Genomic DNA, 24,099 nt, shown 5'->3' with positions numbered 1-24,099 from the left:
GTGTTTATCCACGTGAAAGGTACCAGAACAGAGGAGTGATGGTGCTGAGAGGAAAGCAAACGCCTAACTTCCACTGTCAGCTGTCATCGAGCCAATTTTTGTACGAACGACAACATCACCGCAAAATGCGCTACTCTACGAATGAAGAAGAAGATGGGAGATCTTCTCAATCGAGTCGATACACACAAGGCGCGTGTGCGTGAACTTACACCGAGTCTATACAATTTAGCTACAGTTACAGATCAGGTACTAACACTTAATGGTAATAAGCAATTTAAATCAAATTGTGACGTTTATACAAAATAGAATCAAACGGTAACGACGTAAATTCATTTATTTTAATTTTCATTTTATAGAATTTAAAGTAATTCACATTTTCCACAAACTACACATACCAACGGCACATATTCAAAAATACAAACTCACAATCCAAGAAACAAGAAAAAATACATATAGTCGGTTTGATTAAATTTTTCTCTGATCAAAGAATTTTGTAATTAAAAAAACATTTAAACCTTTTTTTACCGCTTTCTTTAGAAAAAATAAAACCAAAAAGTTATTGAAAGAACACGTTAATGAATCACAAAAACCTAACCTTTTTGTTTGGAGCCTTTATTTCCTTAATTTTTTTTGCTCGGTTAGAACGGCATGGCCATATCAAGTAAATTTAAAATTTAAAGGCAATGTCAAATAAAAAATTTGAACTGGTCTTGCATTTCCCTACAGAGCTGTTGTTTTTCGCCGCATAACTTAGGATACATTGTGCAGTATGATTACGAATTATTGTTTCATGCCTTGGAAGAAGCAGGGGAAGAATATAACACTGAGCTTGTATAATTTGTCCTATCTTAACAACTATGAACTGATTGAGTAAAATTATCATTAAGCCCTTAGTCCACATGGTTGCGGCACCGGTATTCACACGACCGGACAAGTAAAAAATCTCATCTTTCACGACCAATGATTAAAGCTTGACAAACCGCTTCCGACAGGCTAGTGCGGATGGGTAGGATAAACTGCCATTACAAAAAAACCCTTGATGTTCGGAATATTTCACCATTAATTTACAACTCTAAACAACCGGATAACGATTGACCATTTCCGATCACACTACGAGGTTTCGCGGTTCGACAACACCACCGCCCAGCAAATGTCACGGTACGGTGCGGTCGATTTTCGTCCGAAATGTAGCTCATAATCTTCTCAGCGCCCTGCCCCCCTTGGTCTGTTGGTTTTGATGCGTTAAGCGAATGAAAATAAACGAAACTGCTCTGCACCACCAAATGTTGACAAATTCTAACGAGCTTAGCAAGTGCCACTCGAACCATGGCGCCACACGACATTAGATCTGTGGTAGTGTGAATATTCAAAATCTCTTTGGGGGCAAAGTGAGATACAACAGCATGTCAGTGTTTTAGTGAGTTGTATTGACGATCTTCTGTTACTTTTCTGTGACAAACGTACAAATATATTTCCGTCAAGATTATAACTTGAAAGAGCAGTCAAACAAAAGAAAAAAAGTTCATCCTATTTCCTTCAATGAAAATTTTACTAAAACAAGAGAAAATACACCTTTCCTTCCACTAACTCTTAACACACATGACATTTTGTGGCTATTGTTTATGTACACTAAGATAGACATCGAAACAAATTTAGAGAAGATTTATTTACAAAACGGTGTTATTTTTAAATGAGAAAAGCTATCTCCCAACAGAGGATCAGCATCCGGAAAAGTTATTTCGAACTAAAACCAAGCCAATTGCACACAACAATGTTTGTTGATCTTTGGTCACTAAATATGCTATTACATCAATATACAAAAACAAACGTTGACGGTCCGAAGCAAAGCAAATGGGTTTAAATATCATACCAAAGCGCATTTCAAGCCAGTGCATTGATTGTAAAATGTACAGGAGACATAGCTTTGTGCCGCTTTGTAAACACATTTCCACATTCGGAGCTAATGGGACCAACCCGAACAAACGGGAAATGTTATTATTTCTATTCTTCCTCTACTTTTCTTCTTGATCCCTAATGCGAGTACATTAGTAAGGCTGAAAATTTCATTTCATCTTCATGCGTCCCAAAAAACTTGGCACTAAAGATACTGCTAACTACAGTGCGTCCCCTTGGTTTGTGTCGATCATTGAGGTCAGTAAAGCGGACGAAAACCTATTATTATTATTGCCATCCAGCCAAGGGCATACGGGACACCGTACCGCGGTAAAGCATTTTCTTGGACGCGCTTAATCTTTCAACAGCTTTCGGAACACGTCTGAATATGCGACCTATGATGATTTTTAATAAGCCACTGTAGGCAACATACCTTGACCCGTGTGTGATGTTTACAACTTATAATCTCATACAGCACGTGACCATAAACGATACGGACATGTAGAAAAAATACAATTGAAAATATTTTGAAACCTTCACCTACAGACGATAAAATAAACCCATTACAGAGGACATCCAATAACTATTTGATGTGTTCTCTTACTCGTACTAAAAACTTTACCTTTCTTTAACCTTTTCACTTTTTAGCTTGCTTGACGCACGTAATGGTAAAGCTTGTGATCAAACGGAGGTGACTCTACCATCTGTTTCTCGTTCAACAACCGATCTCTAGTGATCTGTGACGATCGTTATAAAACAGCATAAACAATTTTCCGCAATCTGCACCCTTCGGGGATCACTTTTCAACACACATTCCTTACACAGTTCTATCGATTCTAACCAGAAACTTCCGTATTTGTAGCTCGAATATTTACGTTTTAGAATTTCTTTTCTATCTAGTCCATTTCACAAGCATACGTAAAATAGCATTTTGTTAAACAAACATGCTCATTCTCAGTAACAAACGGGAAACTTTCCGTCACAAACACTCTAACCAAACGGGAAGCAAATTTGCATTCCGCACACCCGTTAGAGTGGATGAAAGCTTCATCGACTTTTTTCTTGGATCAATCAATCTGTCAAGATGAAAACCATAAACAAAATTCAAAATAGCAGTTCGTTGAGAGAAGCAACTGTATGATTTTTTAACAAAATTTGAGTTTTGAAGTCGCAAATCTCATCACCACTGTTGTATTTCGTGTGAATAATGAGTTACAAAAGAAGTGGACACCTCCGTATTCACTTTTTTATAATCAATTCTCAAGAAAATAGTACTTTCCGTTGCTTTCGGCTGACGGAAGATTTTCTCTCTAACGGGGTTTCCGTTTGGCACAGGTAATGCAAATTTTTTACTTTCCGTTGAACATCAAGTTATCATTGATTTTTGAAACGTCTGAATGTGCCAAACGGAGAGCCAAACGGAAAGTCATAATACCAAAATGACATTTTCGTGACGTTTGAGAAGACGTTTGTTACTGAGAATGAGCATGAAAGCCCTGTCGATGAAGCTGCCAATCAAACCATTATTGATTTTATCTTTTCCAACTACTCAATGACTCATTTTCCTTTCACATTATTTGTTTGCGTTTATTTTCTTCTATTATTTCCCCGAGAGATAGTGACAGTAAAATTTCGTTGGGAAAAGAAAGACGACATAAATCAAACTGATTAGGCGCCTCCATTGGGAAATCGTTTTTTCGCACGATCAATTTTTTTTTGCCCGGTTAGAACGTCCTGGCCGTATCAAGACTTATTTTACCACGTAGCAGGATAGTCAGTCCACGCTACGGGGGGACGGTCCGGATGGGATTTAAACCCGGTCCTGCCGTGGGAACGGGCGCCGTTACACGATCAAATATGTACATTTTTACAATAAATAATTTTTCAAGCCCAAAACTGTTCCCATTAATTATTGCGATAGTTTTTTGTTTATAGCGATATAAACAATATTTATAAGAGAACAGACGCTTAAAAGCAAATGAAATTAACTACAGTTTAAAACTCAAAACGAGAAATAATAATTAAGCGCATGTATGTGGAACTAATATACCACCTAGTAAATGGAAAACAAATCATAGTAATATCATATTTTGCGAGTAAACTACAACGCCTAGTATTTACTATCGGAAAAAGCACGCATCGGACCGGTATACGGTAAACGTAAGCACAAAATGAACATTTCGAGAATACCCGCTACTGTGCACTATCATACGTAAGCAATAAAATAAATTAAAATTATCCCTTTACGATGTACAATGTTTACGGTTCTATGTACGTTTCACCCATCAAAACGAGTGCATCGGTTTTATAGAGTGAGAGAGAAAAACAGAAACAAATACACGTGGAAAAATGGAAAGAAAATGTAGTGTTTTGTTGTTGGGGATGTAATTTACGAGCGTCGTGCAATGTAACCAAAGGTTCAATTTCTTCCTTTCGATAAACTCAGTAATTAGTCAGCCTGATCTGCCTGTTATATTTCGCAAAACGCGTTAATCAAACTTTGGTCGCACATTGTTAGCGTGATTTTCTTTTCGCTGTGGGTTTCGGATTGACAAAATCAAATCGCTCCATTTATTCAGGTAAAAAGTAGCGCTAAAATTGTTTGATAAAAGGTTGGCATGCATCCAGTAATGCCTTTGTTTTCTTTTTGCACTGTAACAATCTCGCTTCCAAAATGTTTCACAGCGAAGTATCAAAGTTTTGGATTTGATTGGATTGTTGGAATGATAAATGTGCGATTCTAAAGAGTTCCTTATTCGTTCGTTAACCATATTATTAATTTCGACATAGAAAAACTGTAATGTCATTAGCATTCGGTATAACGGATTAAATCGTATTTGTTGGTTTAATGTAAGCGTATAAACGTTTGGTTATATTTGAAATTCATTCTAATTTGTCTCAATTGTAAACTTTTTCCTGTACACATTGTCACGTAAGCTGGCTTAAGCTACCCAGCAAAAGTTATGTATGTAGTTGCCAAAAGCAACACATTGCAACACACCGATGGCGTTAACTGACGACAGGTGCTTGTAACATGCTATCTGTATTATTCTTTCTTGCACCAAACCACGCACAGCGGTACAAACAAAACCGCCACACATGATGGTGCTCCGATTGTTAACCGTTGCAACAACGGAGGTCGGCACCGTTCTGCGAGGCGACACTCGAAAATCACTGCCATCGCTTCAAAATACGATTGTCGCGACAAACGGTCGGCACTGGTCGGCACATACAATTTTTTCAAAAAATAAATAAATAAAACATAACAAACACACAAAACCGCACACAAGCAATGTCGCTGAACACTTTCTCAAAGTGATCGTAAGGTTGTCGCGACACACCGTACACCATACGATCCATATTCAAGCCTTCTTCCAAGTGCGAACATAAACACACACTAAAACACTCGGAACTGGTGTACCGGTATGCACTGAGGTCGTTGGGGACCTTTGCTAGTGTGGCGAGGGCCAAGAGCGGAACGGAAAATTAGTTCAGCATTTATCACCTACACTCACTTTCCGACTCACTCAACTAGGTAGTAGGTGGAACGGTGTCGGACTGGTGTTGTAGATGTTGTCATTGCGAAACACCTTACATGTTTTGGGGTAGAGCACCGGCTGCACCGGCATGTGTGACGCGAACACACAGACCGCATAGCCGATGCTGCCCGTCGATTCCCTTTCACGGACCGGACCCTTGGTACAGGTTTAATTGATTAAAACACACACCTCGGGCAAATGCAGTGGACGAATAGTCTTAGAATGGAGCTCGTGATTAGTGATTCAATTTGACGCCAGTGTCTAATAAACTCCGGCGCAAAGTGCGTCCAATAATGCATCGACCGTTGTACAGCGTTTGGTAGAAGGAAGGTAGAGGGAGTAACGTGCAAAACGGAGATGTTTGTAGCTGAATCACGACCAATCATTCCTCTAGCTTGTCTCTCCGCAGAACGGAAGCAAGAGCCCGTCACTTCAATGACGCCATCTCAGCGAACCTCGTAATGCAGCTGATCGGGAAGTGCATTTTTGCATTCGTATTGTTTGTCCATGGAAGGAGAGAAAGGGATGAAGCAAAACGATTTGAGCCCATCGCTTCACATCGGTTGTATTAAATTTTTAAAGCATTCTCAACCTGAAACCTTCGACGGTTCCCCATGCAACATTCCTCTAATCTCCCTCGACGAATGTGCAGCTGCATCTGAAGGGTTTTTTTTATAAACTTCAGTAGATAAACACTGTACTTCCTTAGACTAGACCCTCGATAAAGTGTTGCAATGAAAAAGCGAACAATACCAGTCATACTTTAATTGCAAGCAGTTCTCCCCACTACACGCAGAAGCACGGAATGTGATAAACAAATGTTTCGTCCCATTATCATTGACCGTGCGTCGCCTTTGAGACATGTTTCTCTGCTACGACGTGACTACACCGAACGGAGGATGGATACAGAGAGTTGAAATGGTGGGAAAGAAGCTGCTTAAAGTAATGCAACGGCTTGATTACATTTGTTTGCTACTCAATAAACACGCAGAATTGTACCAATTATTTGCCCTCACTTCCGAAAACGTACACAAACACACTCAACATATGCGTTGCACTTGACATCGTGTGATCAAGCGAAAGTGCAACTGCTCAGAAAAAACACTGACCGCGCTCGGTGGCACGTGGTTTGGCTACTTTAGCTTTTATGATTTTTTTTTGTTTTGATTTACGCTTACAAACACAGCTCACTCGCTTAAACTGAAGACAAGTAGTAAGATTAAGAACAATACGCAAGAAATGCACACGTACATAAAACAAACGATATTAGCACATGTGAGAACCATAAGATTGGTAACGATCTTTAACGAACACTTGCTAAAGGAAAGAGTAGGCAAATGGGTTTAAACTGACGCACGCACGCTGTTGAACATTAAGAAACAATGTTGATTTAAGTATAACGAACACTAAAAATTTGCTTGTTTCTAAATGGAACCGCTTAACAACAATTCTCCACCGTCACCGTATGAACATACAAAAAGCACAGAAAGATAACGCGTTGAATGCCAATCTCAAAAGGTGGCCTTAGCTCGATAAGCAATGCGCGAACGGTACACAGACACTTGAGTCACATTCAGCAGGATCTACGCTGAAAGAGCAACCAAATCCTCTAAAAAAACCACACAAATACACAGCACAAATGTTTGTGACACGAGTCCTTTCCTGCACGGCCGAGGGTGCAACTAAAGCTGGTAGCTACTACCCGGAACACACGCGACGGCCAAGTTGCTGCGCCGTTCATGCGACGACTAACGAGCGACTAGCGCGCGCTACGGCCTGTCACCGGCCTATCGTTCGGGTGTGCGCTGGTTGGGGCCACACGTGAACGGAAAAATCTGCACATTTGCGACACTCTCCCAGTCTTGCTCACTCTCTCTCTCGCGCGCTTTGAACGATGCGAGAGCATGGCCATTGCACGCATTACAAGCACAATAGTCAAACAAAACAAACAAGCAGAATTAGAAAAAAACGGTGGTCGGTGAAAACTGCGGGACAATTCTTGGAATGTTGAATCATTTCCCTATACCCCACCGAAAGCACATTCTTTATGTTATTCTCTCGTTCGTTTCATCGCACACTCAAGTCGTTCGTCCAACATCGGAATCAATTATGCGGATTTTACGCGGTTAAAATAAAAAAAACACCTTCTTCAGCCAATTAACACCTTAAATGCCATTGATAGCCTACCAGGTTTATCACGTGCCTTCTTCAACGTCTTATCACTTTATCAACAAGCATTATCTAGCTAAGTTTCTTCCTATAGAGTTATGCTGATAAGTTACGGATACAGTGCAAGTTCAAAAGCTTACCAAAATTCATTTTGTAAACAAAACGAATATGTGGTGAATACCCTTAGACTTATAGCAGATAAATATAAGTTTAGTTATGGTTTATGCTTATCAAAAAAAGGTTTTGATTGTTTAGCAAACAATATGTAAAATAAATGTGCTTTGTTTAAGAAACTATATTTGGAACTTTTTCTTTTACTTTTTGATCGCTTATAGTTTGGCTTAGAATAATGTTCATTTGGTATTCATGTTTCAAGATAAAGAAATTAGGTTTTTGTGTTCAATGGGGACATAAATACATAAAGACCTTTATTACTATAATACAACTGAACACTACAACTACACTTCGGCCTTTCAATACCACTTACAATATGGCTAAATTCCGTAATAATTAAATATAAAAAAATAAATAAAAATGAATTTTGCATTTGATAAACAAAACTTCATAACTCGCAATCAACTAGATCCGTACTTGAAATTGTTGTTTCTCGCATTGGCGCGAAAACGAATGCCTGACAAGCGAGAGCATCATTTACCTCATTCACTGAGAGCGATCTACCGTACGAGAGTTCGGTAAAACCCGAACAACCACATGGCCAACCATTTTCTCTCATTCTCAACATTTGCCATTTGCCTATTCGGTAGATTTTCCAACCGGACAGAAAAAGCCGGTCGTTATAAGGTGTAGCATCATGTTCAGTTTTCTCACTGCAAATCATATGTGTGAGACCCATCGTGAATGATACATAACGACCCCACGCATCCAACAGAGTTTATGGGTAAAGGGTTGCTGCTAATAAGATTCACGTCACGTGTCAAATTTTGTAGATGCTTGATGTTTATGGTGTGTGCGATGCAGAATCGTGCTCAATCGCTGCAGTATGTTGTCGACGGTGAGCTTCGCTCACTGCTAATCATTGCTCATTAAAGCAATTAAGCTTTGCAAAATGTACTATGCTCGAAGATCATTTCAACGTAACGCACTTCTTAAGACACGGTGTCTCTACTCTTTCAATAGAGATTGCAATTCCAGTGACCTTCCCATGGTCCACCGAGTATGGAAGGTTACGCTCGTAGTGTCGTAGGCTTATTGAGAAAAACGCCCATTGCCCAACGTTCGTTCGTGGTATGTTCCTTACTTTGCGGTACCGTACATGGATTGCACGATGACGGGTGCTCGCATGCACACCGGTCCTTAAAAAAAGATCTACGACAGATGTTTGATGTTAGGACAATTTGTTATCTCTACTATTCGCTACACTATCGGTCTCATACGCCTGTCCGAATGTCGATTAATCGACACAGTCTTGTGCAAACGTTTGGTTTGACTCATAAAACTATCATAAACACCACTGCTAGATCGGCTCGAACCTAGTAACATGGTTCTTTTGCCATACATAATCGATATTATGATGAAATCTATCACCCGTCCATCCAAGTGACATGCACCGGTGGTGTACACACCTTCCCAAATCAAATATTGGTCTAATGTGCGGTTTAATGATTAAGATCGGATTACGCCTCTCGTCTGTTGTTGTGTTTATCCTACCAGTCCGTGTAGAATCCTTTTTATGGTTGTCGTGGTTGGTCCCAGAAATGAGCTGTCCTTCGCTGTTCAAACTTACCTAAAAATAGAAAGAGATAAAAAGGAGAATTTTAATCACGTGATTGTGAGTAGGCACAAAAGTCGTAAGCATGCAAAATATTTATTAAATAAAAAGCTATACTCAAATAATTCATAAAGAATAATTATAATATTTTTAGCAAAAGCAAATACTACATACAACCGCTGTATTTGGGTATGAAACGCATAGAACTGATAAAATTTATTTAAATTTAAATAGCTCTATACGCTTACTCAGTATTCTTCATTATTATTTCATGAAGCAATTGACAACAATGATTAAATTGTAAACAATCAGATCAGTTGGAATCTGATTACATTACATTAACATTACACTACAAAACATTAGAACAAATAAAAGGTAATAAAGTTGTAAAGATACTAATAAAATCGTATGTACGTTAAGTATGCTTTTATGGTATTGTATACATTTATAACGCATTCCTTTGGAAGTAATTACTACATTAACCTTTCATTAGAAAAAGTAATTTACTCTCTCGATGGTAATTATCGCTTCTAATCATCGATTTTTTCCCACCAGTTAGTGCTTTCCAATGAGTACGCCGTATAGGTTAATTGGGTGCTAACCCGAACAGAGTTGAACCATGAAATAGAAATCTGATTGGGTAATTTAAACTCTTCATATCCTTCGTCTAACAAACACAAACTTAAGAAAATTTTCCACTCCAACGAGTAAAATCGAGTAGTTATTCCAATTTGTTTGCCCAATGAGTTCATAAAAAAAAACACTTCCACCCACGGGAAACTATTTCAACCTCAAACTCGAGCAAAGACACACCTCACGGGAGAAATTTATGTGTGAAAAAATTTTACACGCTATTCTCATTTAATCGTGCCGAATGGTTGTGTGGTTTAATTTACGCCTTACGCTTTTCTTTTTCCTTCCACAAGGGTACATACGTCACGACAACCTTTTACAAAATGTTGGCATTTTCGATTTTTACAAGGCTTATAAGTTTGGTTTTGAGTCATCCATCAAAAGAGGCAGGGCAGGATGACGCAAGTGAATGGATTAATTTCATTCGTTCCGGAATGGGGACGCTTTTTCCTGTTTCGGTAGGGAAACATTCCCGACGCAGTGTCCTTTTCTTCGATCACGACACACTTCGTGATAAGCTTTCTCCCCCACTTGGCAACAAGTATTTTAGAAACTCAATTTTACATGTATGCAATGAAAAACGTCATGCTAGACAGGCAGGCTGTGTTGAGGAGGTAGAGAAGGAGTCGAAATGAAGGTAAGGTCATCAATTCTATCTATATCCTGGCGCTCCTTCTTGATGGCTCGATGGCTAGTTGAGGGCCATAAACGGTAAGGAAATGATGCAACACCATAACGCTAATGGATGAGTTTGATGGGCGTTTCTTGTTCGTTTGTTTGCATGCGTATGCATCTTTTCCACCATAGCATGAGACAGCTTTTATAAAAGGATTTCTTCGCTAGTGATGTTTGCAATTCTTTAATTTTATAAGGAGACTTGTTTCTCCCTCTCCCTCTCTCTCTCTTAAGAAAAGTTCCTTTACCTTACCCTGATGTCTTCTTCTAACATAAACGTAATCGTTAGTACTGTTACAACGTTTTATCGGCTTTTGTTCCGGTCATAAATTTTATGAGCATTTGCACATTTCCTACTCTTCTGCACCCTCGTCCTAAGGATACATTTTTTTCTCTCGAAACTCTTCATTTTCTTCATGCTTTTAGGTAAAAAATCACACTGCGATGATCACACTAATACGCTTACAGTGCAGTACAGTTCTATGTTGTGCATGGTCGAGTTGGATGCAATTCTACCCGTCCCAAGCATTAATCGTTCACAGGAAAACGGAGCATTCTGGGGTTGTACGAACGACACTCATTGTGACGCATCATGTCTTGGTCTATCATATCACCCATTTGCCATTTGCACCATCTCCGAATCTGTACAACCTTCTACCCGTTTATTCCAAGGTAGAAAAGAGTACTAAAAAATAACATATCTTCCTCAAAGCAACACCCACTGTCAGCAGGTACAGCCCAGCTATGTCCTTGCCGTAAAATATTCTATCGCAGGGCGGACTAGTGAAGCAGTGACTGTCCGGGTACCGTTCCGGTTCCGTGGGCAAGTAAGCGTACGTGCATCGACATTTTATGGCTTATCCTTCAGGGACAAACCCTGGAAAATATCACCATTCCAAGCACTACTACCCGTACCAACAAGCTAGCGATATAAAAATGCAGGCTAAGAACAGTAGCAAGAAGAGAAAAAAACGTTTTGGGACGAGTCATGGTTATGATTATGATTATCATGACCGTTTGCTGGACGGAAATGCTGACGAAGGAGCCATCTTCGAATCGGGCTAACGCTGAAAAGCAAAAGCTTTGGTCAATAAGGGTTTTGCGTACCGTACGGTTGACCAATCATTCTTCCTGTTGTCCTTACGCGCCCTGTAGGAAATAACCTACTAGTTCCACTCGAACCTCCTATTTATGTGATTTACTGGCCTCAACACCTTAGCAGGGGATTTGTCTTTAGAGCGGTGTTTTGCGCCTCATGACAAGGAGTCTATTATGTGGATTGAGTAACAATCATTTATGGGGTTTGCGTTGGGACTAGACCGAACCAACCATGCGGTTGAAAACAGCATAATCATAATTTGTGTTTGCCATTTTCGGAACTTGATCCTACAAAACCAATCAAATTAAGACAATTCCAATTTGAGAAAATTGTGGTATAATGCCGTATTTTACGACTTAAAAGTACATTCGCAAAAAAAATTTGCAAAATTTTTTTTTGCTCGGTTCGAACGGCCTGGCCGTATCAAGACTTGTTTTACCACGTAGCAGGATAGTCAGTCCTTACTAAGGGGGACGGTTCGGATGAGATTTGAAAGCCGGTCCTGTCGTGTGGACCAGCGCCGTTTATCACATACACCACCAGGCCGCCCCTTTTAAATAATATTAAGTTTATTGATAAAATAAAACAAAAGTACGTTTAAAACGGGTTGTTTGGAGAGTCCTATGGGATCCTAATGCACGGTAACTCGGCGTTCGGTTCGATTTGTTAATTTATTGGTTGAACTCAACGGACCATATGTGGCCACTTGAAACTTTTTCCTTTGTTTTTACATTTACAGTTTTGCATTGAACAAGTAATAAACCGCACAAAAGCGCAATCACAAGTACAATATTCCCCTACGTCAAGAAGAGATCTAGCACGGAGGAATATAGCTGTGGGTAAACGAGAGCAGCGCCTCGATTCGATTCGATAATCAAGCAGTCCTGCGACGAAAGTCTTTTCGCTTTATAATTCCGATCTTTCAGCAACTCCAGACTAAGTAATGCGCAGCGACCAGCATAGTCCACCTGAACATTCCAGCAATGCAATGCAATCGTCAAGGAGCACTCCAAGATCTCTGACACAGCTTTTCCGGTCAAGGGCAGTACCGTTCAATGCAAATGAGGGGATTACGCTTCAGGGAATTCTGAAGACTCTCGCGTCATCCGCATAAAGCAGGTGGGTGCCAGGATGAACCACACGAGTGACGTTGTTAAAGGACATAGATCACGAAGAGAAGCGGACTAAGGTTGCTCCTTTGAAGTACTTCTGAAGAAGCGTTGATACAAAAGGTTTTCAGTGTGGTGCCCCATACGAATACGAAAGGTAGGATCACATCCAGTTCAGTATTTGGCACGGAGGCAGCAACGAATGCAGAACACTATCAAAAGCTGCCTTGATATCCATATAAATCGGATCGACATGAAGGCGTACATCGATGGTCATGTAGAAATATATAGGAGGCTAACTATCAAGCCGCCAGGAGGATTTGGTGTAAAAAACTTGATACCCTTTGCAACCACAAAGGACGTGCAATTACTATGTAATTTCGTTAGTTTCCTTCAACCCTGTACTAGAGTATGTCAAACATACTCAGCACGAATGAACCGTACATCCGATAATATGACCAGAAAAACAGGTGTGATGCGGCCCGGAAGAATATTGTTTTAATGTCATGTGAGAGAGTGTTCGGAGTTGCGGTCTCTTGGATGAAAAATTTCGAGGATCGACTTGCATTAAACAATCATATTCCTCTGATACGGTGAAGATATAATAATTGTAAGATTAGATCTCCCATAAAAATAAAAATTAATCACACCTTCGAATTTCTCTTCACAAGTAATCACTGTGTTGGGAGTTTTGTAGCAAAACGTCGCTTATATACAATACACTCAAAATATTCAAGGCCTGCAGAACAGTAACAGCTAAGCAAATATTAGGCTGACAATAAAGAAAGAGGAGATTTAGCCCACACTGAGATGGAGTGATGAACCTGGGTCAAAACATAAAGCGCTGGCTACGTAAGCATATGGCAGATATCTTATAAATAATCCTGAGAAATTTTAATGTTATGAAAATTATGTAAATGAATTATGTCAATGTAAATAAAAATGTACCGAACTGTACATGAATTTATTAGATTTTTTATCCGAAAGTATTGAAATATCATCCTTAGAAGTAATAGCACAATCAGTCATATGAAATATCTTAGCTTGTACGAGCTAAAGTTGTTGAAGCTTAATGGTCAAAGCATTTTTGAAGCAGACAAGCACGCACGTTATAAGCTAACAGTGAATATTATAGAAAGCTACATTTTCGTTTTTATTGAATGATATTCCCTGTAACGAATCGCGCTAATGAGTCTGATGTGCTTCGTACGCAGTTGAATTCCTTTGAGCAATGGCATGAGATCAAGAGATGAATTACACCCGCTAATTGAAATGTGCGCTCCCTTACTTGCTGAGACGCCGACCGCTCGTAACCGACAGCGGTGAGCCTGGACAGGAAGGTGCCAGTTCAATCAGCTCCGGTGGTGGCACGCGGTTTTTACGCCTGATCGCTAGATGACGCTCACGGGACGGAAATTTGGGTGTCTTCCGGATCATCACCGGCTGTACCTCGATAGTGGCCTGCTGTTCAACCACGGCGTCACCATTAGCATCGATCGTGTCTTGTCCAGCTACTCCTGATCCCGTTGCTGGTGCAGATGCTCTCAAACTGGCCGATCCACTCATGGCGTCCGATAAACGTGATCGAAGGCTCCCGAAGAGACTGCTTCCACGGGCAAAGTCCGCTGGTTTTGGTTCGTTTGGTAGGCGCATTCTCTAGTTTCCTCCGCTAACACCTCCAACTGCAACAACGGATTGTCAAATCGTCGTTGATGCGGTAAACACGGCTTGCACACACGTCGAACGTAAACAAACTACACCACTATAGCTGCTGACGGGAAAGGCCTGCTTCGTTTGTAGGTGCCTATAGCAGGGAAGCGTCTGGATAGATGTAGCAGCTTTCTTTGGCTCGTTCGAGACGTGATGGTCAACTGCAACTGATACTCAATGATGGAAGGCACTTCACAATTCAAGTGGAACGGATGACACTCGTCATGTGTTTTGTTTGCCCGTTCTTGGATGCACCACACGCACGCACTTGAAGCGGCACAATTCTAACCGAACACAATACAGCACATACAACGAAACACACGCACACACCAAAACAGACAGTAAACACACGCACACTACTGTCTCATATTTCAACGTGCTTCTTTTCTTCTCCAACGCACGGCTTGCTGCAGCGAGGCACCGAAAATGTGCGATAAGAAGACACACGCGTGGCTGAAACTGAAATGGTACACCTAATAAACAGGCACAGCTTTGTTTCGAGAACACATGGCCAAAACCGTGACGACGAGCGAGGTAAAAAAAACCACTCACATCGAACAATGTCACTTCAGTGGGAAAATGCACCCATTCGAATGCGCTTACCCTGGAGACACTTTTTATGTAACCGTGATGTTGAATACCATCGACCGTTTTCTCTCTTTCCTTCGAATGGTTATTGGCGAAGATTTGATGCCACGGAATATGCCTCAGAAATAACGATTTCAGGCCTTTGCCGGTTAGCCTTGTTGTTCTGGTGAGAATAAACAATTAGCTTCAAACAAACCACGAGTTGCCTTTATTAAAGACACGTTTTGCAGGTTGTAAATCGTTTAGAGTAAACTATTGGGCATAAAACAATGATCACATCATGGCACAACGCACAGGAATCTTTGCAATCACACGCGTCACATATTGTTAAACTTTTTGCAATCAAATTGCAAACAAAGTATAGAGTAATGGGGTAAAAGTACTAAATTTTGTTGGCAGCATATAAACGGGACGGAACGAAATGTACGGATGGACGAACGACTGCCAGCGACAAAATCCACACGAAAGACGTAACGATCGAACGTGGTGGAAAGGGTTGTGCAAAGCAGAAGCGCACAATGTAAGCGGGACTCAAACCACTTTGTCCAAAATAATCCCTCAACAATTGCTACTGTTTTATATTACCAACTCGCATAATCGAGTTTCGGTATGTAATGAAATCGTTAAACGAATTAAGCACATATTATGAAAACTGGTATTAGTTCACTGAATACAAATTTGTAAATTAAATCTGATTGTTTTTGTACTATCGCCCTAACCCACTGTGCTTGTTGCTGCGTCGACATAGCAGGCGAATTGAAAAATCAAAACAGAAACACAAATAATATAATAGTGGGGTCTATGATACCTTCCACAAGTTTTTTTATATGGACTTTGACGTTTCGCGGCTTATTTGCTGCATGTTTTCCATACAAACCGCTCAGCAAAATAAGCCTGCGTATTTCAGATTAGAGAATCTTTCTAATGTTAGTTTCGATCAGCTGCTCGACAAATGTCAAAACAAGGCATTTTTCTAGCAGGTCTGAAACAGGTTAGGCCATATTTGATTCGGCTGAATGTTGATTGAATTTGGATTTAAAACAACAATGAAATTACATGAGTTTAATTATGTTCAGCTTTTTATGAAAAATAATACAAATTTTTACTTGTGCTATGCCTTTATTTCGAACTACATTTCGACGCTGTAATTCCTGTTTCGTCAAAACGCGGTTCTACAAAACTGCAGCCTAATGTGATTCTTTATGTCAAAATGCTAGGTCCTTGAGGAATCCTTGCATGATGATATTACCTGTCAACAATTTCCCGCTCGATTCTGCTCGATGTTTTGACAGATCCGGGCTAAAAATTTTAGCTTTCTAACTTAAGGTATCATAGACCCCAGTGTTGGTGAAACGGCGCGAACGTGATCGCATGCAGAAAAAATCGCGTGTATCCAACTCTTTCCTTCTTCAACGTAGAGATTTACTCTTTTCTTATCGCTTTTATGACGTAATACATTTGGCTAGAAATGCTATTTCGATGAAAAAGGTGATGTACAAAAAATGTTAACGTTTTAAATTATATTTTGATTATCCTGTTTGGTAGGTAAAGTAATTAATGCTCATTACGCACTATTTAGCTCACATGAGGAAGGTCATTTTACGGAATTGCGTTTTCAATACCAAAAATATACCAAATATACCAAAAATTAGAAATTTCAATGCGAAGAATTTGAACACATAGAATGAAAGGAACATATCAAATAAAAAGGAAAGATTTCAATGCTGGTTCAAGAAAAACTAGGAGCAAAATTCAAAAATACAAACAAAAGATGAAAATTTCGTATCAAAATCCGTCTCAAATTGATCATGAATATGTAGTTAAATTCACTAATATATCTAATTTAATGTCTATCCAGTGGTAGATTTTTTCAAGCTGAAGAGAAAATAATTTGTTTGGATGGTTTATATTGATCATAATTTAGAAGTAAAAAAAAACTCATTCAAATTTTTATCCGTTACAGCTGTTGGCTAATTATTTGTGGACGAAATTATCATTGAACTGACTTTGGGGACTGATCTTTGGATGTAGGCCATTTAATTCCAATGTCGATGCAGCGTGTTCTTGTCACTCCCGGATTAATAAAAAAGGCTAGTTTTTAACTGAAGAGGACCGTTGTTATTTCCGGTGATAAAAATTATCTATATTGCTACGAGTAATGTAGCGAGTAGATGCCGGATTCTACCCATCGTTATGCAATTACTATACATCTGCATTCTGTGTTTGAAATTAATCACATTTAATCGTTGGCCATCACATTTCGTTGATTATATTATTGTTCGTTTGAAGTATTACTAACCAAAGTATTGCATTACATAATTTTCACAATAATTCAATAGGATACGGAGTAAGAATTAACAAAATAAGCTTCCGCAACATTTATTAAAAAAGTTTCAAAACACTTCACATTTTGGTTTGCTAATCTTCTCGACAATACATGAGAACTATTTTTCTGGATCTGGATCTTACTAATGTATTGGATCTTACTAATACATCGAACGCATCATTTGAAAGAAATTTTTATGAATAAACTTATTCTTTTCTTCCGAGCACGTTTAGTTAATTCATCGATAGGAAAAGTTTTCCCGATATGCTGATCAATCAATAGATTTATGTTTGGAACGCGTCATTAGCTTTTACATTAAATTAAAAAGAAAAATATAAAACGTTATCGTGCTGTTAAAATTCTTAAGCAAAAATGCTGATAATTAGCTTATGTATTATTTGATCGTTTTGCTATGATTATGTTTGTCCATAACAGGTGCTAACCGTTTCGGGCTATTCGAACCCAATGCAGCCATTGAAGTCATCCTAAAAAAAAGTAATAATAATCAATTTATTCGATAATATGTGTTACAGTAAAAGTAACACAATCACTTAACGAAATGTATGTTATCACATGCGAAATGATCGAAAATACGCACCTAAATTAGTAACGGTTTGGAGGTTTGTTGCCTCTCGCTTTCGGTTTGTAAATACTATCGGGATGATGCGTTTTCTGCCTGCAGACGGAACGTAAATGTCCGGGTTGAAAGCAAATGCTGCATGTTTGATGACGATGATAGCAACGTGCACCAGTGTGCCCTTCGTGTCCGCAAACGTTGCATTCCGCCTTATCGGATTTGTTGCGTTCCACTTTTTTGTTGTTGTTTTCCAATTTTTTTTGCTGATGGGCATATGCCGGTTGCATCCGTTGTGGTTTTTGTTGCGTTGATCCGTTTGGCTTGCGTCGATTACTCTCCATTCGATGGTTTTGTGAATTTGTCTGAGGGTTTCGTTTATTATCCTTTGGATAAGATGTTTGGGTTTGTTGTTTTGATTTTCCGGTACCCATGGTTGAAGTAAATCGAAGCGCACATTCAATTACAGCAAATCATCCGTCTGCAAGCACGGTCAGGACTGAACTGTGTGTGAGTGGCGTATGGCAAAGTTGAGAGCTTAAACGCTGTTGTTCAGACGGTGCAGTGTTTCTTCAACGTAAATGGCGTACTATGTGGTTAGTAACAAATATTCTTTCATTCTCTGCATAATGCCAGGGGATCATTCGTTGTGAACTTGTTTATGTCAATTAATACGTTCAGCTAGTGGGTGTTAAAAACCCATATTCTAAAACGATGCCTTGACATCAGATTTCATATGTATATTTTTGAGAGCCACTGGAACACTACCATCTGCACGCATACAAACGAATAATCGTCGAATGCACATTCAGCAGCGCATATTAGACCATTATTAAACGCACACTTGACACATATCTTACTAGCGCGAAACCGATGCGCGGGAATGAGAAAAAAAATATAAACAACATTACAACCTCATACAGTCCATACAATTTTCAAAGCAAATATACTCGCACGGTGATATCTTCATTGGTGTGCGTTTGTGATGCTATAACGTCGATGCGCATGATTCATACGCTTATCTACCGTAGTTGAGGTATTTTGTTCATGAAGCATCGACTAATTGCAATATGTGCAATGTTTAACTCATTCATTATTGTGCCAAGCTTATAATAAGTGGCATTATGTAAGCGAGAGTGGAAGTGACGCGATTCTTAATGTTGACCTGTTGAGAGCCTGTTCCTTGTTTTGATGGGTAATATTATCTTTAATCTGGGCAATCTGGTGCAAATTACGGTTTACACAATATATGAGTGATCACAACGGGATCTAAATATAGACCAGGCACTCACAAATGATCAAACGAAAAAGTAACAAAATTGTTATAGTCTAAAAAAATGCAAAGTTTGGAATTACGAACTCGGACAGGGCCTGAACCTAATTTAAGGACCCCTCAACAAATATCCCGGAAAGTACTGAAATGTAATACTTGCGAAGAAATGACTCGACTGAATGCTGCCGGTATTTTATGAGATTATGCTTTCACTGTCGCGAAGCAGGGCATATTGTTTGCATCTGTCCAAAACTGAAACATGCCAACAAGGGGATTAGAATACTTACAGGTGCGAACTCACAAGCGGAAGGGTAAGCTAAAGAACGTAAAGCAGACGCATAACGCATAACAAATTGGCTAGAAGATAAACCGCGAAATGGCTTTGGAAGTCCATAATGGAATGGCACATTAGTTTTGTATTTTGGCAAATCTTCATAAAAAGTACTTGAGGGATGCACAATCAATGTCTGCGGACATACAGTGGTGTAGAAAAAAGACATAGGTATACTGGTGGTGTGCTCGACATGCCTTCTGTGGGAGCAACATCTCAGTAGAATGTATCCAAATGTTCGTATCAAATATCTTCTTCTTCTTCTTCTTGGCTTAACGACCTTACAGGTCACGCCGGCCATTTCTGGCTTACTAGACTTATTTTAACCACGTAGCCGGATAGTCAGTCCTTGCTACGGGGGGACGGTCCGGATGGGATTTGAACCCGGTCCGGCCGTGTGGACTGGCGCCGTTTATCACATGCACCACCGGGCCGCCCCGGTCGTATCAAATATATACTACTCAAATATATACGTACTCAAATATATGGTCAGATAATAACAACGCACAGAGTAAGTTTGCCGTGAAAGAAGAGAAGGGCACCTGGAATACACTGGATTACAAAAAATAAAAATAGTGGCAAAACATGCCCTATCGACAAACTGCTCGCCTGAGAGTGAATTTCGAGTAAAATTCACGGCTTCACAAGCGGCTTCACAAAAGCTTCACAGCAGATCTTGTGAAGCCGTTTTTTGAGAGTGTGTGCGTGAGATTCATTATTTCATGAGCGCGTTTTCGTAAGGTTCATTTTTACGCTGTAAGTTCATTTTCAATCGTTCTTTCCACACCGTTGATTTCCAACGGTGCAATGAAAACATTTTTTGTTTTTAACAAATATAATATTATTTTTTTATTTTTCCTAATTTTATGGCAAGCGTAAAAAGATAACAATTAACATGTACTGATTTAGACCCGTAACAATATCTTTCATCTTACGCTTCATACCTTTTTTCCATTCTTATTATCTACATAGTTTTAGACCATACCCCAGAAAAAATCCAGCATCCATCCAGACAGCGTACAATTTTCAACGCTCGTATTCTGCGCCAGCTTAGCCATGGGTTTCTAGTCCTGGTCCACACTATTCTGCCCACGATTTGTTACCGTTTTCATAATCACGCGGTCTGTTTCGATCGGTGCAGCATAAACAATACATCATCGTGGACATTTTCCCCTTTCCAAGATCAAGTTTCGAAGAGATTCATATCCTGTATCAATCAAATAGGTCCAGGCGAAAACTTTCAATGGAATTTTCAGCGTGTTTCGAAACAAACTAACATCGTGTCTTTGAGTTTGGCATAGGGTACGATCTGGATTTTATTTTGACCGCATTACCACGTGATTTTTTGCACTCCATTTTGTATCTGCAAATGGAATCTAAGACCGATATGGAAGAGATAAAAATACGTATGTTAGTTAAGCATTAACAAACGTTTTATTTAGGCATACTTACGTATAACAAACGGCGAAAAACAAGGTTCCAACCAATAATAATCTCGTAACGAGTGGCGATTCCTGTACATGTGCAAGAAGAAATAAGATTATTGATTATTTTCTCTACAATTTTTTCAAAGTATAACATATTACTTACCTTAGTTAGTTTATGATTCGACCGACCTTCAACTTTGGCGCAGTATAGTATCCTAGACGAAGGATAGCTTTATCGGTCACGGTTTGTAGAGGTGCTAGGTGCAGATAGAACATTGTCTCCTTCGAATTTGAGGCGTAATTCTTACGGAAATCAGATGTGTACGGAGGACTGAAGGTGTGTTGCCTGAAAAAGTATGCTTCATTAGATATACATACGAAAAACAATACAACAATCGTCCATAAGAATGGACAATACTTACCTGAAGGGAATGTTAGTTGACTGATAGATTGCCACAATAAATCAAGGTCACGCACTGTGAGCAGAGCGAAGAAAAATCCAATCCAGCGCCTATGTAGAGTGTCAACAAGAGCGGTTTCCACTATCCTGATTGTTGAGCAATGAAAATAAGGAAGATTAGGACACTGACACTTCGTCGAGAATCGTTAGTTACGATACAAACCGATTTAGAACCGATCAGCAGCAAAAACAACCAATGCCTAAGGTTGGCTTGTCTTTCACTTCCATTGGCAGGTGCATCATAGAACTGGATAATCACGACCATGTCCAATAATTTGTTCCTTTCAAATGATGCGAAAAAGATGTGGCCGTCAATTCATACGCCGTATTCGAGGGCGACCAACAAGAAGTATGAGTCAGCTGCAAGAGGAAGAGGATGCAGAATGTTCAAACGACCGCGTTAGACCCCATGGCATTGATTGTAGAGGGTAGCCTACCTTTGAAGCAGTAGGCCAAAGGGACGTGTGGGCACAGTTGTAAGAAAACACGCGCTTTTCTCCTTTGACGAAGTATTTCACACTACGGCACTTGAATCCAGCTTCTTGATCCTTCCTGCTTCCTGATTTTTGTACACAAAAGCCTCTACTAGATATGAGGACCGGCAACTGTGGTCCTATGTCTCCACGCGTTGCTTTCAAAAAACACCAAACAACTTGTCCTGCTTCTGCATCGTCGTATTCAGCCGAAAGCAGCGCCAGCAGGTCATCACGCTGGCGGTACAACTTACCAGTGCCGGCACAGGAACATCCTTTTAGAACTAGAACTGGAACAACTTGGCAAACACTATTCCACAATCGAATACACAATCCACGAACTGACGCAATCCACAATTCACTAACTATTTCCGTATGAAAATGTACAGCGACCGAGCGAAAACAGAAAGACAGATTTTTAGCCTACTACGACCATTTTGCACATTCATTCGACACACGCCGAACTCTATCGCGATACAGCGAGCCACGCACACACTCTCATTTTGGGGTGATTCGAGCAAAATTTTCACCCCCTTTTCAAAAAATTCATCCATCGATGAACACTTTGTCGATAGGGTGGTGACAAAATATGCTTTACTATTTTCGATAATAATAATTGTCGAGCGAACGACATGTCATGGTAGCTTGAAAACACTTAAGAAGCACTGGAGCAATCTAGCTTGCACGAATACAAACGAAATATTAAAAATGCATTCCTAGCTACTAATACCTATAAGCCCACTACTGCTTTTAGTTCACGTTAGTAAGAGGAAAAACAAAGGAACCAATTGAATAACAATACACCCGAAAAAGGCAACATTACTGCAGTTTGCGGATAACTAATTTGGCAAAACATTTTTGTAATACGATTTTCGCACAGATGTGTGCTAGCAATGGATGTGCGTGATTCATATTGCTATCAAGAGTGAGGCTAAATTTTGGGGAAAAAGCTAGGACCGAACGCGTTAATTACTTTCTTCCTGGTTTTATAAAGCGACTTTAAGCTTCCTCTTTTCCTACTGATATCGCTAAGCGTTCTTCCAATGGTCCACAGTTCCAGACAGGTACTAGAATACAGTTATCACTACACGCATTAAATATACATTGCGCACCAGTGGTTCAGCAAAAACCAATCTCTATGTTTGTGTGCGAGAAATGTATCGTATGTTGGTACGAAAGTTTCGCGCTTGGTCCGCGTTTGCAATCAGTTCAGTTTATTTGTGTGCCTTGGAACGAATAGAAGGTGCGTGCGTATTACGATGGGAAACTTTTTTTCGAGTAATAATCAAACTACCTCCAACAATCGCGGATCAAAACGACGGAATGTATCAGCCACCCGGTCTGCCCATGCAGCAGCATGTAGCGTCTGTGGTGAATCGGATCATTCGTCCGATCGTTGTCGATATTTGACCCGGCTGTGTTTCCACTGTCGCAAGGAAGGACACATAGTCAAAACATGCCCGGTTAGGCAACGGGAACAGCAGCACAAGAAAACCGTTAGGCAAAAGCGAAATTAATTGTCCATTGTGAGTTTATTTTCGTTTAGTAAGTTCTTCTCTTCTTTCGAATGTGCGAATTCTGCACAAACGTTTAGTATGTTCTCTTGAACGCTGAACGTAAACATTGGCTACGGTTGTGTTAGTAAAAAGCCAATGGGATTGACGCGTACATGTGTGTGTGTTAGTGAGATCGAACGCGGCGAGATAGAACGATGATCGCAGGCGTGATTTAGAAATGAAAGTGAAGTTCTCAGAACGGTCCGTTGGTGATGCTTGTACTGTGTTTCGTTCGAAATAAATTTCTGATTGCTATGTCCTGGAGAAAGAAGTGGTGATAAGTTAACACGATGGGAAATCTGCTGTGCTGTGGCAGCAAGAAAGCAAGTTTGAGCAAAAATTGTGGACAGAAGTTTGAATGTGAAACGTATCACCACTGCAAACCCAAATATCGCACCGAAAATGCTCTACCAAACCGCGGACAACAAACCACGACAAGGAATCTGGTGTCATCGAAGAAAGTTCGCTCTGATCCAAATACGCAAACGAAGTCAAGACGCAGGACAGCCACCAAATCAGCCAGCGGCCGTAAAAT

At 39.9% G+C, this 24,099-nt stretch overlaps 1 protein-coding gene and 2 long non-coding RNA genes across 5 annotated transcripts in view; all 3 read right to left on the bottom strand.

Annotated features, from left to right (window-relative positions):
* The window catches only part of LOC125769586 (four and a half LIM domains protein 2), a 93,684-nt gene that overhangs the window by 54,634 nt on the left and 14,951 nt on the right, over positions 1–24,099 (bottom strand). Inside the window, exon 1 of one of the 3 annotated variants that reach the window (XM_049438321.1) lies at positions 14,135–15,574. The exons of 1 other annotated variant lie outside the window; for it this stretch is intronic. In XM_049438321.1, coding sequence (XP_049294278.1) covers positions 14,135–14,499 — 365 coding nt within the window. In that variant the 5' untranslated portion in view covers positions 14,500–15,574. Of the gene's footprint in view, positions 1–6,907; positions 7,159–14,134; positions 15,575–24,099 lie in introns of those variants that run through there. One more of the 3 variants, XM_049438323.1, reaches the window with a different exon arrangement.
* On the bottom strand, positions 17,499–19,654 carry LOC125769597 (uncharacterized). Its single transcript, XR_007419061.1, has 2 exons — positions 18,069–19,654; positions 17,499–17,955 (listed from the first exon to the last, which is right to left on the bottom strand). It is a non-coding gene; the product is annotated as an uncharacterized LOC125769597 (long non-coding RNA).
* On the bottom strand, positions 20,236–22,582 carry LOC125769598 (uncharacterized). The gene is made up of 5 exons (XR_007419062.1): positions 21,973–22,582; positions 21,498–21,895; positions 21,239–21,421; positions 21,101–21,162; positions 20,236–21,024 (listed from the first exon to the last, which is right to left on the bottom strand). It is a non-coding gene; the product is annotated as an uncharacterized LOC125769598 (long non-coding RNA).

Source organism: Anopheles funestus, chromosome 3RL (genome assembly GCF_943734845.2).
Source record: "Anopheles funestus chromosome 3RL, idAnoFuneDA-416_04, whole genome shotgun sequence".
Taxonomy (NCBI): domain Eukaryota; kingdom Metazoa; phylum Arthropoda; class Insecta; order Diptera; family Culicidae; genus Anopheles; species Anopheles funestus.
This window is presented reverse-complemented; position numbering and strand designations above follow the sequence as displayed.